The sequence below is a fragment of the Podarcis raffonei genome, chromosome 8, assembly GCF_027172205.1.
Source record: "Podarcis raffonei isolate rPodRaf1 chromosome 8, rPodRaf1.pri, whole genome shotgun sequence".
In the NCBI taxonomy this organism is placed as follows: domain Eukaryota; kingdom Metazoa; phylum Chordata; class Lepidosauria; order Squamata; family Lacertidae; genus Podarcis; species Podarcis raffonei.
The window spans coordinates 89,682,101-89,701,935 of NC_070609.1; the positions used below are offsets into that span (position 1 = coordinate 89,682,101).

The 19,835-nt window shown below is 49.6% G+C and overlaps 1 protein-coding gene across 3 annotated transcripts in view; it reads left to right on the top strand.

Moving 5' to 3' along the window:
* Positions 1 to 19,835, top strand: part of ADD2 (adducin 2) — a 69,915-nt gene that overhangs the window by 37,290 nt on the left and 12,790 nt on the right. For 2 of the 3 annotated variants that reach the window (XM_053401481.1, XM_053401482.1), the window contains exons 2-9: positions 4,578 to 4,788; positions 5,892 to 6,027; positions 8,836 to 8,987; positions 10,514 to 10,594; positions 12,477 to 12,626; positions 14,811 to 14,954; positions 15,439 to 15,537; positions 19,478 to 19,654. In XM_053401481.1, the coding sequence (XP_053257456.1) occupies positions 4,606 to 4,788; positions 5,892 to 6,027; positions 8,836 to 8,987; positions 10,514 to 10,594; positions 12,477 to 12,626; positions 14,811 to 14,954; positions 15,439 to 15,537; positions 19,478 to 19,654 (1,122 nt within the window). In that variant the 5' untranslated portion in view covers positions 4,578 to 4,605. Of the gene's footprint in view, positions 1 to 4,577; positions 4,789 to 5,891; positions 6,028 to 8,835; positions 8,988 to 10,513; positions 10,595 to 12,476; positions 12,627 to 14,810; positions 14,955 to 15,438; positions 15,538 to 19,477; positions 19,655 to 19,835 lie in introns of those variants that run through there. The other variant, XM_053401483.1, reaches the window with a different exon arrangement.

Here is a 19,835-nt window from a genome sequence, read left to right on the forward strand (position 1 = left end):
TGGGTCCCTCATGTCTGCCTCATCCTGGCAACGTGGCGCAAGGCAATCCACACCCTTGCTGTCATTTTCCATTTTGGATAGTGCCAGTCTCCTGCTGCTGCCTTGATGGCACCCTCATCCATGCCCTCTGCATATGGCCAGTCATGGAGCACAGGCTGATCACCATGATGAAGCACAACACACGGTTAAACATGACTTAACCGGATACAGTATAGCAATTGCACACTCATCCAGAAGCAGCTGGAGGTTGAGCGAGTTACAGTCAGGGCTACATGTTCCTGAAGCTTGCCATCAGCATAAATCAAGCATTGTGGCCCTGCTAGCCATTGGGCAGAGAATGGAGCCCAGTGGTGATGAGATTTAGCCTCCGCTTAGCTTTGCAGCTTTGAAAGCTAGTATCCTACTCATGGTCTAAGCACCAGGGTGTAGCTGTAACCTTGTAGCCATCTGCAAGCCTTTCAGATTATTATATACTGTTAGGCACTTTAAGGCTGCAAAGGTGTCAGGAGAGGGCAAGTCCCACAGGGGACACAGGCCTTCCTTCTCCCCATGCATTGGAACAGTGCAGTCAGAGGTGGCCTTTGACACTGCCAGTCTCCAAACCTTGCCAGAGGGAGATGGGGTCCAGTCTGAGTTCATAAGGCAGTCATGTGAGGACAAGCTTTGAACTAGTGACCATCCTGCGGTGCGGACTAAGAGCTGTTTGCAGGACAGAGAGGCTGGCAGGCAGCCAGCTAAAAGCAATCTGGGTCGACAAGAATGTGCAAGCGCAGCTCTGTGTCAAGGGCGACACAAAAGAGGGGTTTTGCAGACACAATTCCTCCTGCCGGCCCCTATTGTGGGAAAATTTCTAGCAGATCTGCTTGCTCAAATGCTGGGGGATTTTATTTATTTATTTGTTTATTTTGCAAGCATGCAATAACCTTGCATGATAGTTAGATGATGGCTAAACCATGTGAGCAGACCTGCCCAAGGCATATTTTTTTTTACTTCTCTGATATCATATATCATGTATATAACCCCTTTTCCATAGTGCCCCTTCCCATCACAACTGGCACCTGGCTGAAAGGCAGGAAGACCTTTCCAGCTTCCCTCCTCTCTTAATGCTACTCAGATCTTTATTTTTAAGTCCTGGTGCATCTGGGTTACCAGGCAACGGTAACATGGCACTGCCTTGGAAGAGTAAGAGGCGAAAAGGAAGTGGTTGTTCTGCAAAGTTCGAGAGAAGTCTCCATCCAAACACAAGCTGACACTGGAGAGGAATGGAAAGCAAAAGTGTTGTCTGAATTCAAGATCCCCAGAGCAGGTCATCTAATGTGCCAACCTGGGGAGTGACATGAGCACCCAGGCTGAGGGGTTCAAAGCAGGGCAGAAAAGCACACGGCAGAGTCATAAACTTTTCATTATATGTGCCTCTTACTTTTAAATTCTCAATAGCCTCTTCCATGTGTGTTTTTCAAATCTCGACATTTGTGACTGCAGGAGGTTGGGCTATATGACCCTTGGGATCCCTCCCAACTCGACAATTCTGTGATTACCCACAAATGCATTACACTCCCCAATACTGTGGCTGTGTACACAGTGACTTGTTTGTCACACAAAAATGTGATTTTTTTACTCAGTCCAGCACTGTTCATGCTCTTCCTCAGCATGCTGTTCTCCATCCAGGTTGAGTCTAGATCCTGCCATCCACAATGGTGGGTTTGGTGAGTTGATAGGCAATAAAAAATCCTCCCTTTGATGAGGCTATCCTTGCTTCTTCCATTTGCCCCAGGTGAATAGAGAAGGAGGTGGGGGTTGTGATCTTGGTTTATGTTCACCCACAACATCATTGGGTGGGGGTAGAGACACCCCCCCCCCCGCCGCCATTGCCCAAACCACCTACACCTGTCTTCCTCTGTTTTCAAATGGATGTGCTGCAGGGTAATGCAGAATCGAGCTGAGTTCTTATATTAAAAGTGAAACCAGTTTCTCAGGAAGCAGTCTTCAGGGGCAAGAATAATGTGCAATATATCTGGATTGTGAACAGACTACTTGGAGAAAACAAGCACTCAGCCTCCATTGATTCTAGAAAGGAATGTTGTGTGAACACAGCGTGTTGGGTTTTTGGTCCATACATCAATGCTAACAGCCAGCATGTGTTCAAATATTTAGACGGAAGAGTGAGAGATGTGCCCCAGACACACACACATGCAAACCCAGAGGCCCAAGGAATGAAATTCTGCTCCATAGTCCTGTCTGGCAGGGGATGTGCTACATAAGGCCTTGTCAGCACACAACACTGTTGCTCAGGGTCTTGCACTGGCTGCCAGTTTGCTTCTGGGCAAAGTTCGTAGTGTTACTATTAGTGTGGAGAGAGAGTGTGTATATTAGTTTAATAGCTTGGGACCAGTTTACCTGTGAGATCGCCTCGCCTATATACGCCCACCTGACAGCTTCAATTGGCGAGACTGGCTCTGTTACAGGTGTCACATAAGACCCCTTCCACATTTGTATGGAACCAATCTTTTAGTGCAGCAGCTACCCTCTGGAACTCCCTGCCTCTTGACAGCAGTCAGGTTCCTTCGCTGAACTCTTCTCAGCACTTTCTAAAACCTTCTTGGTCAGACAAACCTACCCAGACATTTGGAAAGTTCATACAGGTTTCGATCTGTTTTTAGTTTACTGTTATGTCAACTTTTCAAATGTCTTGCATTTTTCTGTTAATTCTTCATATTTTGTACATTGATTTTCAGTGCATAAACAATGTTTTTGTTTTTGTTTTTTTTACAGTCAAGCAGTGTATAAATTTTCTGAAATAAATAAGTAAAACACACCTTTCCTCTTTGCAGCCCTGTTTGTCAGGGGCTGGCCATACCATGAGACCAAGGGAAGCAGACCCTCTCAGCTGGCAGATTACGGATGCCATGAGGGATGGCAAAAGGGAAGGGAGCAAGTCTGACCTAGTGCACACAAGGGAACAGCATATTCTCCTAGCAGCCTTCACGGACATGGGGGTGGGGCGTGATTGTGCTGGATGCTCTGCTGGGAGGGAGAATCATATGTGGCACCAAACACTTAGGCTGGTCCAGCTGCTTGTAAGTAGTGCAATAAGAGCAGTAAAGGTAAAGGGACCCCTGACCATTAGGTCCAGTCGTGACCGACTCTGGGGTTGCAGCACTCATCTCGCCTTATTGGCTGAGGGAGCCGGCATACAGCTTCCAAGTCATGTGGCCAGCATGACTAAGCCGCTTCTGGCGAATCAGAGCAGCACACGGAAAAGGCGTTTACCTTCCCGCCAGAGCAGTACCTATTTATCTACTTGCACTTTGAGGTGCTATCGAACTGCTAGGTTGGCAGGAGCTGGGACCGAGCAACGGGAGCTCACCCCATCGCAGGGATTCGAACCACCGACCTTCTAATCGGCAAGTCCTAGGCTCTGTGGTTTAACCCACAGTGCCACCCGCAATAAGAGCATTACAACTGTGCAAATAACGTTCTCTTCCTCCCTGACCACATATACTTTGAATAAGTAGTTTGTGGCTTTTTGTTAGGCTTGGTCCCCTGGAGAAGATTCTTCCTCGCCACAGGCGACCAGATGAGTAATGGTTTCAGGTCTCTAGGTTTTCTGCCTACTCTTCTTGCTGGAAGTAAGAGACTCACATGCTTTTGCCTTCAAGCCACATGCCATCTGGGCTCCTTGGTTGTAATTAAACGTTTTTAGCAATAATGAACAGAGAAGATTTGCTGCAATGTGTAATTTATGCCGGGGCTTTCTGTCAGCCTGATATCCCGATAAAGCTGCAGTTGTTTGTGACTCAGCCTGCAGCTCCCCCCCCCCCACACCCTGCTCACTTCCCCCTGTGATCCTAGAAGTATATAAACCCCCTCAAGCATTGTCAAGAGGTGCGTTCTGACATTAAAGTGCTGGATTCTGGGAAAGAAGGCTTGGGCAATTTCTTAACATTGCTGTGTTGATATTAGAGCTGGAAGGTGTGCGGAGGAGGGTGACCAAGATGATGAAGGGTCTGGAAACAAAGCCTTGGGAGGGAGCTGGGTATGGTTAGCCTGGGCTCATCAATCAGGTTTCCTGTGGGTTGACTTCTGTTCCGATTCAGCGGTAAACAGTGGGTTTTCTCGGGGAAAGAGGCGGGACAAAGGGAAAACCTCTTGGACTTGTGCCTTGAAGTCACAGAGCAATGGAAGAAATTGTGGGACAAAGGGAAGTGTGGATGGCATAATAGCCACCTTCAAATATGCGAAGGGCTGTGCCACATGGTAGATAGAACAAGCCTGTTTTTTGCTGCTCCAGAGGGTAGGATTCAAATGACACGGAAGGAGATTCCAACTAAACACGAGGGAGAACTTTCTGAGGGCAAGAGCTGTTTGGCAATTGGAAGGTGATGGACTCTCCTTCACTGGAGGTTTTTAAACAGAGGTTGGATGGCCATCTGTCAGGGATTGTTCAACTGTGATTCCTGCATTGCAGACATTTGGACTAGATGACCCTCGGGTGTCCCTTCCAGCTCTGCACTTCTATGGTTCTAGGATTTTAGAGAGAGAGGATGCAATTGGCCTTTCCATCTTTGTTTGTGCAGGCCCCCAAAATAGACTAGAACATCCAAAATGAGCAGCGAGACCATCCCTGAGGAGGTCTCCTCCCTCCCCACCCAAAGCCAGCATTACTTCGACCGGTTCTCAGAAGATGACCCTGAGTACCTGCGCATCAGGAACATGGCTGCCGACCTGCGCCAAGACTTCAACCTGATGGAGCAGAAGAAAAGGGTCACCATGATTCTGCAAAGCCCTGTGAGTATCACCCACCTCAATGGCGCAAGCCAGATTTGACAGGGCGGGGGGACATTGTGCAACAAGGCAAGAGCCATTCCCCTCAGGAGCAGCAGAGCTCAGCTTGAGCCGGTGAGCCTGTCTGACCTTGAGGCAGGGCCACATGACCTGCTCTGGGCTACAGGCAGGGCCAGATTTAGGTTTGATGAGGCCCTAAGCTACTGAAGATATTGGGGCCCTTTGTATGTCCAGCTGTCCCTTGCCAACAACAAATTGTCACTGTTCCTTGTGTTGAATATATGCTATATGGTAATTTACGGACCTAATAGGTATCTAAAGCCATTTGCACATAACAAAATATGTATTTTATCAAAGTAATTCTTTACATTCTTTTGTTCAAACTTTCCTCCTGTGCTTGATTCAGGACCTGTGCATATTTGGGTCTACTAGCTGATCTCCTGGGTGATTTGCAGTTGATTAATAAGGGTTTCTGACTCCTGGCAATAGGAAAGCCCCCCCCCCTTTACCACACACACGGCTATGGAAACCAATAAATGTTACAATTCCACTTCTCATTTCCACAAATTATGTGGGTACCTTAAAGATTAACAATGATCCCAGTGCTGTGAAGTTAATTAACAGCTGCAGTGGGATAGAAAGCCATTACTGTGATTGAATCCAGAGTCCTTCAGTGGTTCAGGGATGATTCATCCCATTGCACCATTTGTGGTGAAACAGGAAATGCTACGCTGCCCTGCCGCCAAAGCATCCCTTACCCAGCTGAGCAGAGGTTGGTTCTGGCGAGATCTTGCGGGACGTGGGTGAGATCTCGCAAGATCTTGCCCAAAAAACAGTGGCAATGCTGGTGCTACTTCTCATGCCCGGCAGTGGTTTTACAATGAAGTCTCCCTTTATTGTAAGAATGACCACTTTCAGATCAGCCAGAGAGTCTTCCTGGGCAGATGAAAGGGTCTCTCTCTGGTTCCTGAATATCCAAATGAATGAAGTGGTCATTCTTGAGCAAACGAATGTCAGAGTTTGAAGGCTACAGAGGAGGAGGAGGAGGACTCAGAGCTGCTGCAGCCTGGATCATTCAGGGTCTCTGTGGGTTTTTCCCACCCCAGTCTTTCAGGGAGGAGCTGGAGAGCCTCATCCAGGAGCAAATGAAGAAAGGAAACAACTCCAATATCTGGGCCCTCCGGCAGATTGCAGACTTCATGGCCAGCACTGCCCCTTCCGTCTTCCCGCCTTCGCCCTTGAGTAAGTTGGCATCCTTGTCCTTGTATGAATGGGTCTGGTGCCAAAGCACCTTCTCCGTCTCCTGAGCCCCTTTCCTCCTCCCTCCCTCCCTCCTCTCGCCTACAAATCTGCCTGTGCCTCACATCAACACAAGCCTCCTGGCCACCACAGGTGTCATTCACACCATTACATCTGAAGGAATATCATACCACTTTTTAAACACGTACGGCTTCCCCCAAAGTATATATATGGTGCTGAGCATTGTGAAGAGACTCCTATTCCCCTCCCAGAACTACAATGCCTAGAGTGCTCTAATAATCAGCCCCTCTCCATGGAGAAGGGTAGCTCTGGGAGGGGAATAGGGAAGGGGTCTCCTAAGAATGCTCAGCACCCTTAACAAACTACAGCTCCCTGAAGTTTTTTGGGGTAAGCTGTGACTGCTTAAAGTGGTGTCACAGTGCTTTAAATGTATGGAGTGAATGCGGCCCCAGTGACTCCAGCAAGGCCTGACTGTGCTCAGCCTTTTGCCCCACACTGTACCCTGACCTGGCCTTCTCATGGGACGCCCCGCTCCCCCCCCCCCCTTTTCAACCTTGTTTTGAATTTGGCGGACCCACGCATTGCTCTCAGCTTCTGCAGAACCCCCACCCACCTGACACATGAGCCGCCAGCCCCAAAAGGGATCCAGCCCTTCATTCTGCAGCTACCCCCACCCCAGCTACAATTCCTGACCACCTTCCTCTCTCTCCATCCTGTCCCTTGAGATACTTGATGGCCAGTGAGGGAGGGTCTTTCTCCTGAAATGGTAGGAGGAAGTGATGGTTTGGCCTGGCCAAATGGTTGTAAGGCCAGCTGATGGGCCAGAAGGTCAGGATTAAATCCTGCATTGGCTGCCCATGTCTGTTTCCAGCCAGGAACAGGTGTGTGTAACCAAAGCAGCAGGATTCACAGGTGAAACTCAGAAAATTAGAATATCGTGGAAAAGTTCATTTATTTCAGTAATTCAACTTAAAAGGTGAAACTAATATATGAGATAGACTCATGACATGCAAAGCGAGATATGTCAAGCCTTTATTTGTTACAATTGTGATGATCATGGCGTACAGCTGATGAAAACCCCAAATTGACAATCGCAGAAAATTAGAATATTAAATGAAATCAGGAAAACAAGGACTGCAAATAGAGCAATATTGGACCTCTGAGAAGTAGAAGCATGCATATGTGCTCAGTACTTGGTTTGGGCCCCTTTTGCATCAATTACAGCCTCAATGTGGTGTGGCATGGATGCTATCAGCCTGTGGCACTGCTGAGGTGTTATGGAAGACCAGGAAGCTTCAATAGCAGCCTTCAGCTCTTCTGCATTGCTCGGTCTCATGTCTCTCATCTTTCTCTTGGCAATGCCCCATAGATTCTCTATGGGGTTCAGGTCAGGCGAGTTTGCTGGCCATTCAAGCACAGTAATCCCATGGGCATTGAACCAGGTTTTGGTACTTTGGGCAGAGTGGGCAGGTGCCAAAGTCCTGCTGGAAAGTGAAGTCAGCATCCCCATAAAACTCGTCTGCAGACAGAAGCATGAAGTGCTCCAAAATCTCCTGGTATACGGCTGTGTTGACCCTGGACTTAATGAAGCACAGTGGACCAACACCAGCTGATGACATGGCTCCCCAAATCAACACAGACTGTGGAAACTTCACACTGGACTTCAAGCATCTGGCATTGTGTGCCTCCCCATTCTTCCTCCAAACTCTGGGTCCTTGGTTTCCAAATGAGATGCAAAAGCTGCTCTCATCCATGCCATGCCACACTGAGGCAGTAATTTTCTGAAATTGTTAATTTGGGGTTTTCATCAGCTGTACGCCATGATCATCACAATTATAACAAATAAAGGCTTGACATCTCTCACTTTGCATGTCATGAGTCTATCTCATATAATAGTTTCACCTTTTAAGTTGAATTACTGAAATAAATGAACTTTTCCACGATATTCTAATTTTCCGAGTTTCACCTGTAACTCCCTGCCCGCCAGCTGACCAGTGGGGTGGGGGTGGGGTTGAGCCCTGCTCAGTTTGACCAGATTCCATGCAAACGCTTTCCTGATTCAGAAAGTCACTTGCATCAAGTCCCCGGCTAAATTGAAGTGTTCCCCCTCCACTTTAGCAGGGCATCTGATGTCAACCCCTTCAAGACAGATAAAGGAAAGTCCCCCTTCACACCGCACAGAGTTAAACTATGGAACTCACTCTCACAGGAGGCAGTGATGGCCACCAACTTGCATGGCTTTAAAAAAGGCCAGGGCAAAGCCATATCACTATGAGCCACAATGATCGCTATGAGCCACAATGGTTCTGCTCTGCTTTCATGGTCAGAGGCAGCAATGGGAGAACAGGATGCTGGACTAGATGGGCCATTGGCCTGACCCAGAACGCTCTTCATATGTTCTTCCGGATTCATAATCGTTTGCTAAAGCCAGGAGGGGGTCTTCATTTCAGCAGTACCTTAAATGGTGCTTTGAAGTCCTGATTTCGGAACTTCAAGGCACCTTGAATCTGGCGTCATTGTGACATCAAGCAATTTCCCACCCACCTGTCAAATTTGGTCTGCAAGGCCTATCTGGATAAGAATGTGTCCTGTGGCGTCAAATAGGTTCCCCGCCTCTGTTTCAAATAGAAAATTAAATCATCCACAAGGAATGGAGGAAAGTGAGAGGCAATGTGCTTTTCCAGAGCCATGGGTGGAACATGCAAATGGACCGTCTCACCCAGCTCCAGTGATGCCTTGACTGTGTTTGTTTAACCAGCTGACCCCTCCTGTGCACTTTCTCTCCTGCAGACCTCTCCACGGTGACCCCCATCAATGACCTCCAGGGCATTGACTCAACGTCCTTCGCCAAAGGGGAGAGGCTCATGCGCTGCAAAGTCAGCAGCGTCTACCGGCTGCTGGATCTCTATGGCTGGGCGCAGCTCAGCAGCACCTGCGTCACGGTGAGGGATCCCTTCCCTGCCACCCACTTTGCTCAGGGGCTCCTTCAGTGGCCAGGAAACAAGACGCCTTGAAATCTCCTTTTTCTTGGTCAATACCCACTTTATCCCCTTTGGCTCAAGGCAACGGTGCGCCAGTTTGTTTCCAGGCCCAAGAAGGTCCTTGCAATGATATTGTTGTGTGTTTGGTGGGGTCAGTTTGGATGATGCCCTGAGTCCCTTCTAATTCTTGGGCTCCTGTACCCAGCGAGGGTTAAAATCTAACAGGTGGTTGCCGAACTGGTCAGACAAGTTTCTTTTTAAGACAGTGACCTTAACTGTCCCAAAAGAATGAGCTAGGGTGTAAAAGCTACAGCTAAGTGAGGTGGCCCTCCAGGCTAAGCCGCCTCTTTCCTCCACGCCCCTCACCCAGCTTCTAGGTAAGAAAACAATAGCCAGAGTGTTTGTGAAAGGGCTGAGCTGGAAGCAGGCTGGAAGCTGGAGGCACAGGGACCTGCTTGCTCTGTGCTGGATCCAAAGCCGTGACTAATAGAGAAGCAAGATCTGTTGGGGTGTAAGTGCTGTGAGCCCCTCCATCTTATGCTCAGGTTGTAGATGTTTGTAAATGAAATCATACGTCCTAAAGCCACCACAGTCTCTGCTGACCTTCATTCCAAGGAACGTAAGCGTCTGAAACCCCTGGAGTCAGTCTTTCAACACTCAGAGATTGTGGTGACATGTAACAGTATTTAAAGCCCTGAGCGGCTTAGGCCCCAAATATCTGAAAGATGGTCTCCATCTCTGCTGACTCTCTTGGATGTTCCGCCCGGGAAATGGCAGCTCAGGAGAGGACTTCCCCTGCGGTAGCCACTAAACTGTGGACCTCCCTCCCCACAGAGGTGTTCTACCATCTTCATTGTATAGGTTTCACCAGATACTGACACCCTTTGCAGTGAGGGTGTGTTTTGTTTTTTGTTTTGTGGGACCCACCTCTTTGGCATAATTTACCGTATTTTTTGCTCTATAACTCACTTTTTCCCTCCTAAAAAGTGAGGGGAAATGTGTGTGCGTCTTAGGGAGTGAATGAAGGCTGCGCAGCTATCCCAGAAGCCAGAACAGCAAGAGGGATTGCTGCTTTCGCTGCGCAGCGATCCCTCTTGCTGTTCTGGCTTCTGAGATTCAGAATATTTTTTTTCTTGTTTTCCTCCTCCAAAAACAAGGTGCGTCTTGTGGTCTGGTGCGTCTTATAGAGCAAAAAATACGGTGCACTGTTCTGAGCTGACTGGAGCAGTTTTACTTGTTTTTATACCTGTAATTGTTTTATTGTTTTTATAACGGTAAATTATATTGTCATAAGCCATCCTGGGATCTTATAGTAAGAAATTGCAGAAATAAATGGTGTCTTAAAGGTGGATGAAGACTCAGGGGGAAATAATGAAATGAATGGAAGAGCCTTCTGACCTTAATTTCCCTAGGGAAGAAGGAGGCCACAGGAACCCAAGGAAATGAAGATTTGAGCTCACCATTCTCTTCTTGTCTTCCTTTCACAGCTGAGAGTCAGCAAAGAACAGGACCACTTCCTGATTTGCCCTGTGGGCCTTTCCTGTCCTGAAGTTACAGCTTCTAGCCTGGTGAGTACACAAGACCCCTCTTCCTCAAACTTGAGGGTTTGAGCATCTTCACACTTAAGGCATTATTAATAAATAAGTACAACATCTCTCTTGAGGGTCAGACAACACATCATGAGAGGCATCACATCGCCCCCAGTTCCCTTGGCATCATGGAGGGCAAATGGCTTGGTCAGCTGATAGGAATTGGAGACTAAAATACCTGGAGGTTGGAGGAGGCAATGTAAGCCTTATAAAACCCAAGGAATCACCATCATATTTTGCTGTCTGATGTGCAAAGGATTGCTGGAGCCGGGTGTGGGTTGAGAGGGGGTATAATGAGAAAGTGCAGAATTCTGGTAAAAGGGCACCCTCTGGGTCTGAATTAAAATGGGAAGTACAGTGGTACCTCGCAAGACGAATGCCTCGCAAGACGGAAAACTCGCAAGAAGAAAGAGTTTTCCGTTTTTCGAGGTGCTTCGCCAGACGAATTTCCCTATGGGCTTCCTTCGCAAGACGAAAGCCCATAGGGAAATCTCCGGGGACAGCGGGGAAGCGCAGCACGTCTTCCCCACTGTCCTCGGACCTCCTCCGAAGGCTGGCGGTGGGGCGGAGAGACCTTCTCCCCCCCGCCAGCCTTCGGAAGGATGCTCCGAAGGCTGGCGGTGGGGCGGAGAGACCTCCTCCCGCCGCCAGCCTTCGGAAGGCTGCTCCGAAGGCTGGCGGTGGGGCGGAGAGACCTCCTCCCCCCGCCAGGCTTCGGAACGCTCCTCCAAAGGCTGGCGGTGGGGCGGAGAGCCCTTCTCCCCGCGCCAGCCTTTGGATGGCTGTTCTGAAGGCTGGCGGTGGACTGCCAGCCTTCAGAACAGGTCCAGGGACAGAGGAGAAGCGCAACGTGCCTTCCCCTCTGTTCCCGGACCTGTCCTGAAGACTTGCGGTGGGAGGAGGGTTTTCCTTCCCACCGCCAACATTCAGAATGCTGTTCTGAATGTTGGCGGTGGGGAGGAAAGCCCTTCTCCTCACCGCAAGCCCCGCAAGCTCCGGGAACAGAGGAGAAGCGCAGCGCGCCTTCCCCTCTGTTCCCGGACCTATCCTGAAGGCTTGCGGTGGGGAGAAAAGCCCTTCTCCGCACCGCCAGCCCGGCAAGCGGTTTCCATAGGAACGCATTAATTGATTTTCAATGCATTCCTATGGGAAACCGTGCTTCGCAAGACAAAAAACTCGCAAGAAGAAAAAACTCGCGGAACGAATTAATTTTGTCTTGCAAGGTACCACTGTACCTGTCACTCTTGTGACTGAAAATATTTCTTCTTAGAATGGGTAAGGTTAAGAATTGTCTGTCCTTGGGGGGGGGGGCGGGATTCCAGTCCTCTGTATTTCCGCAAAGTTACTGCCTTGGCCTTTCCTCTGCTCAGCCAGGTGGCACTCACAGATCAATGACTCACACAAAGATACAGCAAGCAGAGCATCTGACGGCAGAGACTTCTAGACCTGAGTGGAGGTCTGCAAGTCTAGAAGAGTAACTTATGCAGAGGTGGAAGAGTCAGCCTCCAGCGAGGTTGAGAAGCTCCACTGTGTCTCTGCATGAGGTGCAGTTGGATCACTCATTCACAGTGGGTATTATTGGAAGCTCACAAAACCAGAGCAGTGACTCATGCAGAGATGCAGCAGGCAGACTCCCTCATGAGAGGATTGTAGCTGGATTGCCATGAGCCTTGAATATTGTCAAAAATGTATTTATCATGGCACATGTCAACCTAGCTTGCCACCTGGTTTGGGAAAGACTGCGTCCCCTACCCCCTCTATCCCCAGAACGAAGCTGCCATCCAGGCATCACCTTTAGGGTGCAATTCAGCACCCTAACGTCTCACCCATCTGTGCTTCCACCTTTTCTTTTGCACTGCAGGTTAAAGTGAACATCCTGGGAGAAGTGGTGGAGGCAGGCAGCACCAGCTTCCCAGTGGATACCCGTAGGTTCAGCCTGCACTCTGCCATCTATGCAGCCAGACCAGACGTGAGGTGCATCATCCATCTGCACACGCCAGCCACTGCTGCAGTAAGGAACGCTGTCCATTCGTCTTGCTGACAGAGCAACGAGAAACAGCAGACAGAGCCTCCTGCCCAGACATTTGGGCTGGCTCCGAGGCTGATTTATAGAAGAGCATTAAGCTTGGAACAGCTTGGCCTCTCCATCCCTCCTTGTGCACTGCAGAGACTCTGGGAGACTCTGAATGGGAGAAGGTCTTAGGAATAGTCAGGGGGACCCCAGTTTCACAGTATCCAGGATGCCCAACACTGAACCCAACAGTGCTATCTGGAAGGCATTGTGTAAACCAGGGCATCTTTTGAGTTTATTCAAATAAGAACATCAGAATCGCCTGCTGGATCAGACCAAAGGCCCATCTAGTCCAGCATCTTGTCCTCGCAGGGGCCAACCAGACACCACTGGGAAAGCATCAAGCAGGATTCAAACTCAAGAGTGCTCTCTCCTCCTGTGGTTTCCAGCAACGGCCTCCAGCTGTGGAGGCAGAGCCCAGCCACCATGGCTCGTAGCCACCAATAGTCCTCTACTCCTCCATGAACTTGTCCTATCCTCTTTTAAAGCCCTCCAAGCCATCACTGCCTCCTGTGGGCAGGAGTTCCATAGTTTAACTATGCACTGGCTCTGAGTTTTAGGGGGAATCCTCGCCAGCAATACAGAGGTGACAGGAGAAGAGAAATGAGATGTTTAGAGGAAACCACAAAACAGCAAATGAGACAGGGAAGAGGAACAGAATCCCTGCACCTGGTTCTATGACCAGGAATCAGGCAGGGTCCAGTCAAACTCTAGGCTCAGTCAAGATCAGGACCTTGGACAGCTTATGAATCAGCTATGGGGGCTGTAGTCTCTGCAAAGAGCTATAGCCTGCTGAAGAAGCCTTAAGTAGATTGGCTGGTAGATTCCACCTCCCTGAAGGAGCTGGATGGATAGAGGACTCTTGCACTGTTTTGCAGTCATTGGGAAAACTGCAGGGGACTGTGTCCTCTGGCCAGGAGGTCTCCAAATAAAGCCTGGGTGTTTCTCCCTCTGAGAAAGTAGCCTGACTCCATTGCAAAACTCCCAGGTTGTGGCGCATAATGCCCAGAGGGGTTGTTGGTGAAAGGCTCTGGAAAGTGTTAAGGCAGGCATGTCCAAAGTCCGTTTCCATGGCCCACTGGTCAGTTTATTTCCTGGGGTAAAATCCCCCCCCCAAAAAAAAGCTCAACAGCTTTGGGGTAAAATCATAAAAAAGCTAAACAACCTGGTCGGCCCTCATGCATGTTCACTTCATCAAATCTGGCCCTCTTTGAAAAAAGTTTGGGCACCCCTGTGTTAAGGGAAGGGACAGAACATGGCTAGATTCCAGGCTTGTGGATGGGTGGGAGGAGAGCAGAAACTCATGACTCCTATGCAACCACCAACAAGGCTCGCAACAACTTCCTAAGCATCTGGGTGGGCTTGTCTAAACAAAAAAATGTTTTAGCAGGCGCCCGAAAGAGTACAGTGAAGGCTGATGTCAATAGGGAGGGAGTTCCAAAGTGTCGGTGCTGCCACACTAAAAGATGGCGTCCTTAGAGATGTGGAAGGGGTATTATGTAACAGTGCCAGTTCCATTCAAAGCAGTCGAGCGGGCACAGGTGGGGTAAGGCCATCTCACATACAGAACAGGTCCCAAGTTGTTAAGGGCTTTATATGCTAATAGTCACACCTTGAATCTGGCCTGGTAGCAAATTGCCAACCAGTGCAGATCTATGAACGCAGGTGTTGTATGCTGACAAGGCCTCGATCCTGTCAGCAATCATGCTGCAGCATTGCACATTAACTGAAACTTCCATATCAAGTACAAGGGAAGCCCCACATAGAGTGCATTGCAGTAATCCAGGCTTGAAGTAACCAATGAACTACTGTGCCCAGGCTTTCCCAGTCCAGAAATGGCCACAACTGTTGGAGCAACTGCAGTTGGTAAAAGGCCCTTCTTGCCACCGAGTGCTTTTGCCTGGCTGGAAGGTGCCCTTGCACTAGGATGCCTCTCGCTTGCCTGGAAGAGGGGATGGAGAAATCTCTGACTCTGGCATGCCTGGGATGTGACCTACAGTGCAAAGGTCAGGCCCACCTCTGTTGCCCATCCAAGGCACAGTGGAGATGCGTCGATGGAAAGACAAGGGATGGCTCTACCTGCTCATCTTTGCCTCTCTGTCTCTGCTCTCTCTTCCTTCCCAGGTGTCTGCCATGAAGCACGGCCTCTTGCCCATTTCCCACGATGCACTGCTGGCAGGGAACATGGTGTACTTTGACTTCAATGGGGAGATGGAGGAGGAAGCGGACAGAATCGAGTTGCAGAAGTGTCTAGGACCTACCTGCAAGGTGAGGGTTGAGATGTAGCATTCAGGCTTCAGCGTCCTCTGGCACTGTGGCGTGTCAGACAGCCCTTAGGGATTGTCCACACTTTGAATGTTTTGTGCCCAGAAAGCCCAGGTGCAAGAGGGTTTCTGCTTGCCCCATGCATTCCAGGCAGGGGTCCAAGTGGTTTTCTGTCTGTTTGCCTCACGACTTTCCCCAGGAAAACCTGCTCTTTAACACGGAACCAGAGGAAGCGTCAATTCACAGAAAACCTGACTGATGTTTGCTCTGATTCAATGGTAAAGTGCCAGTTTCCCTGGTGGGGGGACGGCGGGACGTGCGGAACTGTGGAGGAGCTGGCATGTGGGATCTAGACCTCTGAAGTAGGGCTAAGCCAGACTTTTTGAAATCCTCGGGCAAGAGGCAGTATGGAAAATTATACAGAATTGAGAAGCACCTATGGCTTTCCCCATTTTTACTGACCCTTTCTCCTTCCTTCTCTTGGCAGGTTCTAGTGTTGCGGAATCATGGTGTGGTGGCCTTGGGAGACACAGTGGAAGAAGCCTTCTACAAGATCTTCCATTTGCAGGCTGCCTGTGAAGTGCAGGTGAGCAGCAGAGCACACCCACCCACACCCTTCTTTTAGTCTCCAAGCACGTTTTATCTAATCATAGAATTATAGAGTTGGAAGGGGATCAAAGGGTCATCTACTCCAACTGCTTGACAACATTAAAGGTAAAGGGACCCCTGACAGCATTAGAGACACCATTATTATTTCAATTAGTGTGCCGTAGATTCTGGCGTATTAGGCGACTGGGCGTATTAGACGACCCCCCCAAATTGGCAGCTTCAATTTGGGGGTTCGTCTTATAAGTCCAGTCGCCTAATACACTGGGCAGCTCCGCGCCGGGAGAAAGCCACCAGGCGTGGAGCAAAGCCTGCCGCTGCTGCTTCCGAAGCAGCAGTGGACGAGCTCTGCGCCGGGCAGCTCTCTCCCGTCACGGAGCGGAGGCCATACCCAGCGTATAAGATGACCCCTGACTTTTTAACCTCTTTTCCGGGGTTAAGAAGTTGTCTTATACGCCAGAATCTACTGTATGTCCTTTCCCCACGTAAGCATGTCCAAAGCAGCCACAGTAACAACACAGGAGCAAAAATGCACATCAGGGCATCCTCACTCTAGTCAGTCGAATGCCAGTTCATTTAAGTTCGCAAGGTGGCAACCAACCCAGGTAATTCATTCTGAGAATACTCATGTGACAGTATTTTAAAACCATTCTAAAGTAAGCAATATCTATTGATATTGATAGTTTGTACCAGTTACTACTGATAGTATATATGTTAACGCGTGTTGGTTGGCTTCCACCTGTCTTGGAAACAATGGAAGAGGATGCCTTTGGGGGTGAGGTCCAATTGTTGGAAGGTTGCAGCACCTGCTCTGACTGTAGAGACTGTTATGGGAGATACCTGTTTTGTTGCAGTTGGAGCAAATGAAGGCATCTGGTTGCGCCTTCACACACATATCACACACACACACACACACACACACCTGTTAAATTAGCAATGGTTTATTTCCAATGTTAGCCACATTCCAAGTAGATCCCATGGAATTAGTGGACATAACTGATGTAGTTTCCTTCATTCCGGTGCACCTACTCTGAGTAGATCTTAGCTGGCTCCAACCAAGTAGCATCTTAGTAGCTTCAGCTGCAATAATTAAATTTTTAGGCACAGGGAAATGATGTTTTTCTCCTTCAGAAGTTGTGGTATGGAAGGAACATTGTGTACCTAACATGCTGCAGAGTGAAATTTGGCAGAGTATGGTGGTTCCTGGCAGCTGTGAAGTCCCCAGTGAAAATCACGCTTCTGTTCTGAACTCTCTGGGACGCTTTAGGAAAGCCTGCTTTTCTCAAGCTCAGCCGCGCATTTGCAGCCTGGGTATGGTAAGAGCCTTTGAAGATGGGAAATGCTGGTTGAACGTTGTCCTTCCCCAGCCTGGTGCCCTCCAGGCATTTTGGACTACAAATCCCACCAGCCCCAACATTACAGGGCCCTGGCACCTAACCTACCTCACAGGGTTGTTGTGATGATAAAATGAGGAGGGGAGAACTATGTATGCCACTCTGAGCTCCTTCAGGGAAAGGTGGGGTATAATGTAACGAATAAATAAATTAGCAATTAAGCCAAGAGGGGCACTATTTCCACTGCAGGGAGGGGGGTGAAGTTTAACCCTCCATGCTCCAGTCATGATCCTAAAGAAAATCCCTACCCCACCCTATGCTGATGAATCTCAGAAGAAAGGGAAAACTCCCCCTCCCTTCCTCCAAGCTGGTTCCTGCTAAGATCCGCAAAAAAGTTGCACCCATTTTCTTGCTTTGCATAACTTAATAATAATAATAATAATAATAATAAATTATTTATATCCCACCCTACCCAGCCAAAGCTGGGCTCAGAGCGGCTAACAGCAGTAAAATAATACAGCATTCTAAAATCAATTCATTATAAAATCAGTTCAAATCAAATTGATGGCAACCATTGGGCTACAGTTCTGTGAAGAATTACCAAAGGAAGGGGTCAGGCTGTGCCTTGGCCAAAGGCCTGGTGGAACAACTCTGTCTTGCAGACCCTGCAGAAAGATGTCAAGTCCCACAGGGCCCTAGTCTCTTGTGGCAGAGCGTTCCACCAGATCGGGGCCACAGCCGAAAAAGCCCTGGCTCTGGTTGAGGCCAGCCTAACCTCTCTGTGGCCCGGGACCTCCAAGGTGTTTTTGTTTGAAGACCGTAAGGTCCTCCGTGGGACATACCAGGAGAGGCGGTCCCGTAGGTACGAGGGTCCTAGGCCGTATAGGGCTTTAAAGGTTAAAATCAGCACCTTAAACCTGATCCTGTACTCCACCGGGAGCCAGTGCAGCTGGTATAGCACCAGGTGAATGTGATCTCACAGCGAGGACCCCGTAAAGAGTCTCGCCGCAGCATTCTGCACCCACTGGAGTTTCTGGGTCAGTCTCAAGGGCAGCCCCACGTAAAGCGAGTTACAATAATCCAGTCTGGAGGTGACCGTCATGTGGATCACAGTGGCTAGGTCAGGGCGAGAGAGGTAAGGAGCCAACTGCTTAGCTTGGCAGAGATGAAAAAATGCCACCTTTGTTATAGCTGCAATCTGCGCCTCCATGGAGAGGGAGGTATCGAAGATTACACCCAAACTCTTAACAGACGGTGCTGGCACTAATTGCGCCCCCACAAGAGATGGGAGTTGCCCCCCCCCAATCCCATATCATCCCGTCCCAGCCACAGGACCTCTGTCTTCGAAGGATTTAACTTCAACTGGCTCCCACGTAACCATCCAGCCACAGCTTCCAGACATCTGATCAGTGTGTCTGGGGCCGAGTCAGGATGGCCATCCATCAACAGATAGAGTTGGGTGTCATCAGCATACTGATGGCAGCCCAGCCCAAAACTCCGGACAAGCTGGGTGAGGGGGCGCAGAAAGATATGGAAAAGCATCAGGGAGAGTATCGCACCTGATTTATTTGGTAATGTTTTTTGTTGTTTTTTTGGGGGGGGGACGTGGGTGGCGCTGTGGGTAAAACCTCAGTGCCTAGGACTTGCTGATCGAAAGGTCAGCGGTTCGAATCCCCGTGGTGGGGTGAGCTCCCGTCTTTCGGTCCCAGCTCCCGCCCACCTAGCAGTTCGAAAGCACCCCTAAGTGCAAGTAGATAAATAGGTACCGCTTTATAACGGGAAGGTAAATGGCGTTTCCGTGTGCTGCACTGGTGCTGGCTCGCCAGCTGCAGCTTCGTCACGCTGGCCACGTGACCCGGAAGTGTCTTCGGATGGTGCCGGCTCACGGCCTCTAGAGCGAGATGAGCATGCAATCCTAGAGTCGGACACGACTGGCCTGTACGGGCAGGGGTACCTTTACCTTTACCTTTACTTTTTTGCATAGGCAGAAAGTTAAAGAATAGAACGTCAAGCTTCATAATCCATAAACTAATCAATTGTATTATTATTTACACAGGTGGGCTTCATCAGCTATTTCCTCTTCTGGGGCTTTAAAAATGTTATCCCCAAAAGGCAACAGTATTCCCCAGCCCTCTTCTCTGTCTTTCTGGCTCTGCCCACCCTTGTCAGGAACTAATAAGCTCTGCAACCCCAGGCAGGGTGGGGGTGGGGGGAGGCAGGTTGGACTTCCTGCAATTCCTGCCTTTGATGCTCAGTGCCATTGTCTGCCCCTCTGAGCATCAGCCTACTTCTTCAGCTGGAAAAAACTAGGTCAGCCATGTGCCAAGGCCCAGCGCATGAGCGCCGTCTGCAGGTGGAAGGGTGGCAATGCATGGGCTTCTTCCACACTTCCTTGATGACCAAAGGATGCTACTGTCTTGCCCCCCTCCCCGCACCCTTGGGCTCCTGCTGGGGCTGCAACAACTTGGCCCCCAACTGGTTCTCCCCTGCACTTTTTGATCTCCAGATATTCTCTTAGAGCTCAGCTATTTTGCTTGGACACCACATGCGGATAAATGGCCTCTCTTGTGGTTTGCATCTTTCCAGGTCTCCGCCTTGTCCAGTGCCGGCGGAGCAGAGAATCTGATAGTCCTGGAGCGAGAGAAGCACCGGCCCCATGACGTTGGCTCTGTCCGATGGGCCGGCAGCACCTTTGGACCCATGCAGAAGAGCCGGCTGGGAGAGCACGAGTTTGAGGCTCTGATGAGGATGCTCGACAACCTGGTGCGTTTGCAAGCGCAGATGCCACAGCGCCCATTTTCCTGGACATGTGTCCCATCCTCACTTTCTCTGTCTAGTGCAGGGGAGCCTCTTCCCACCTGAGGGATGCGTTTCCCTCTGGGGAACCTTCTGGGACCCACATGCAAGCGGTGGGTGGGGCCAGAGGCAAAAATGGGCAGAGCAA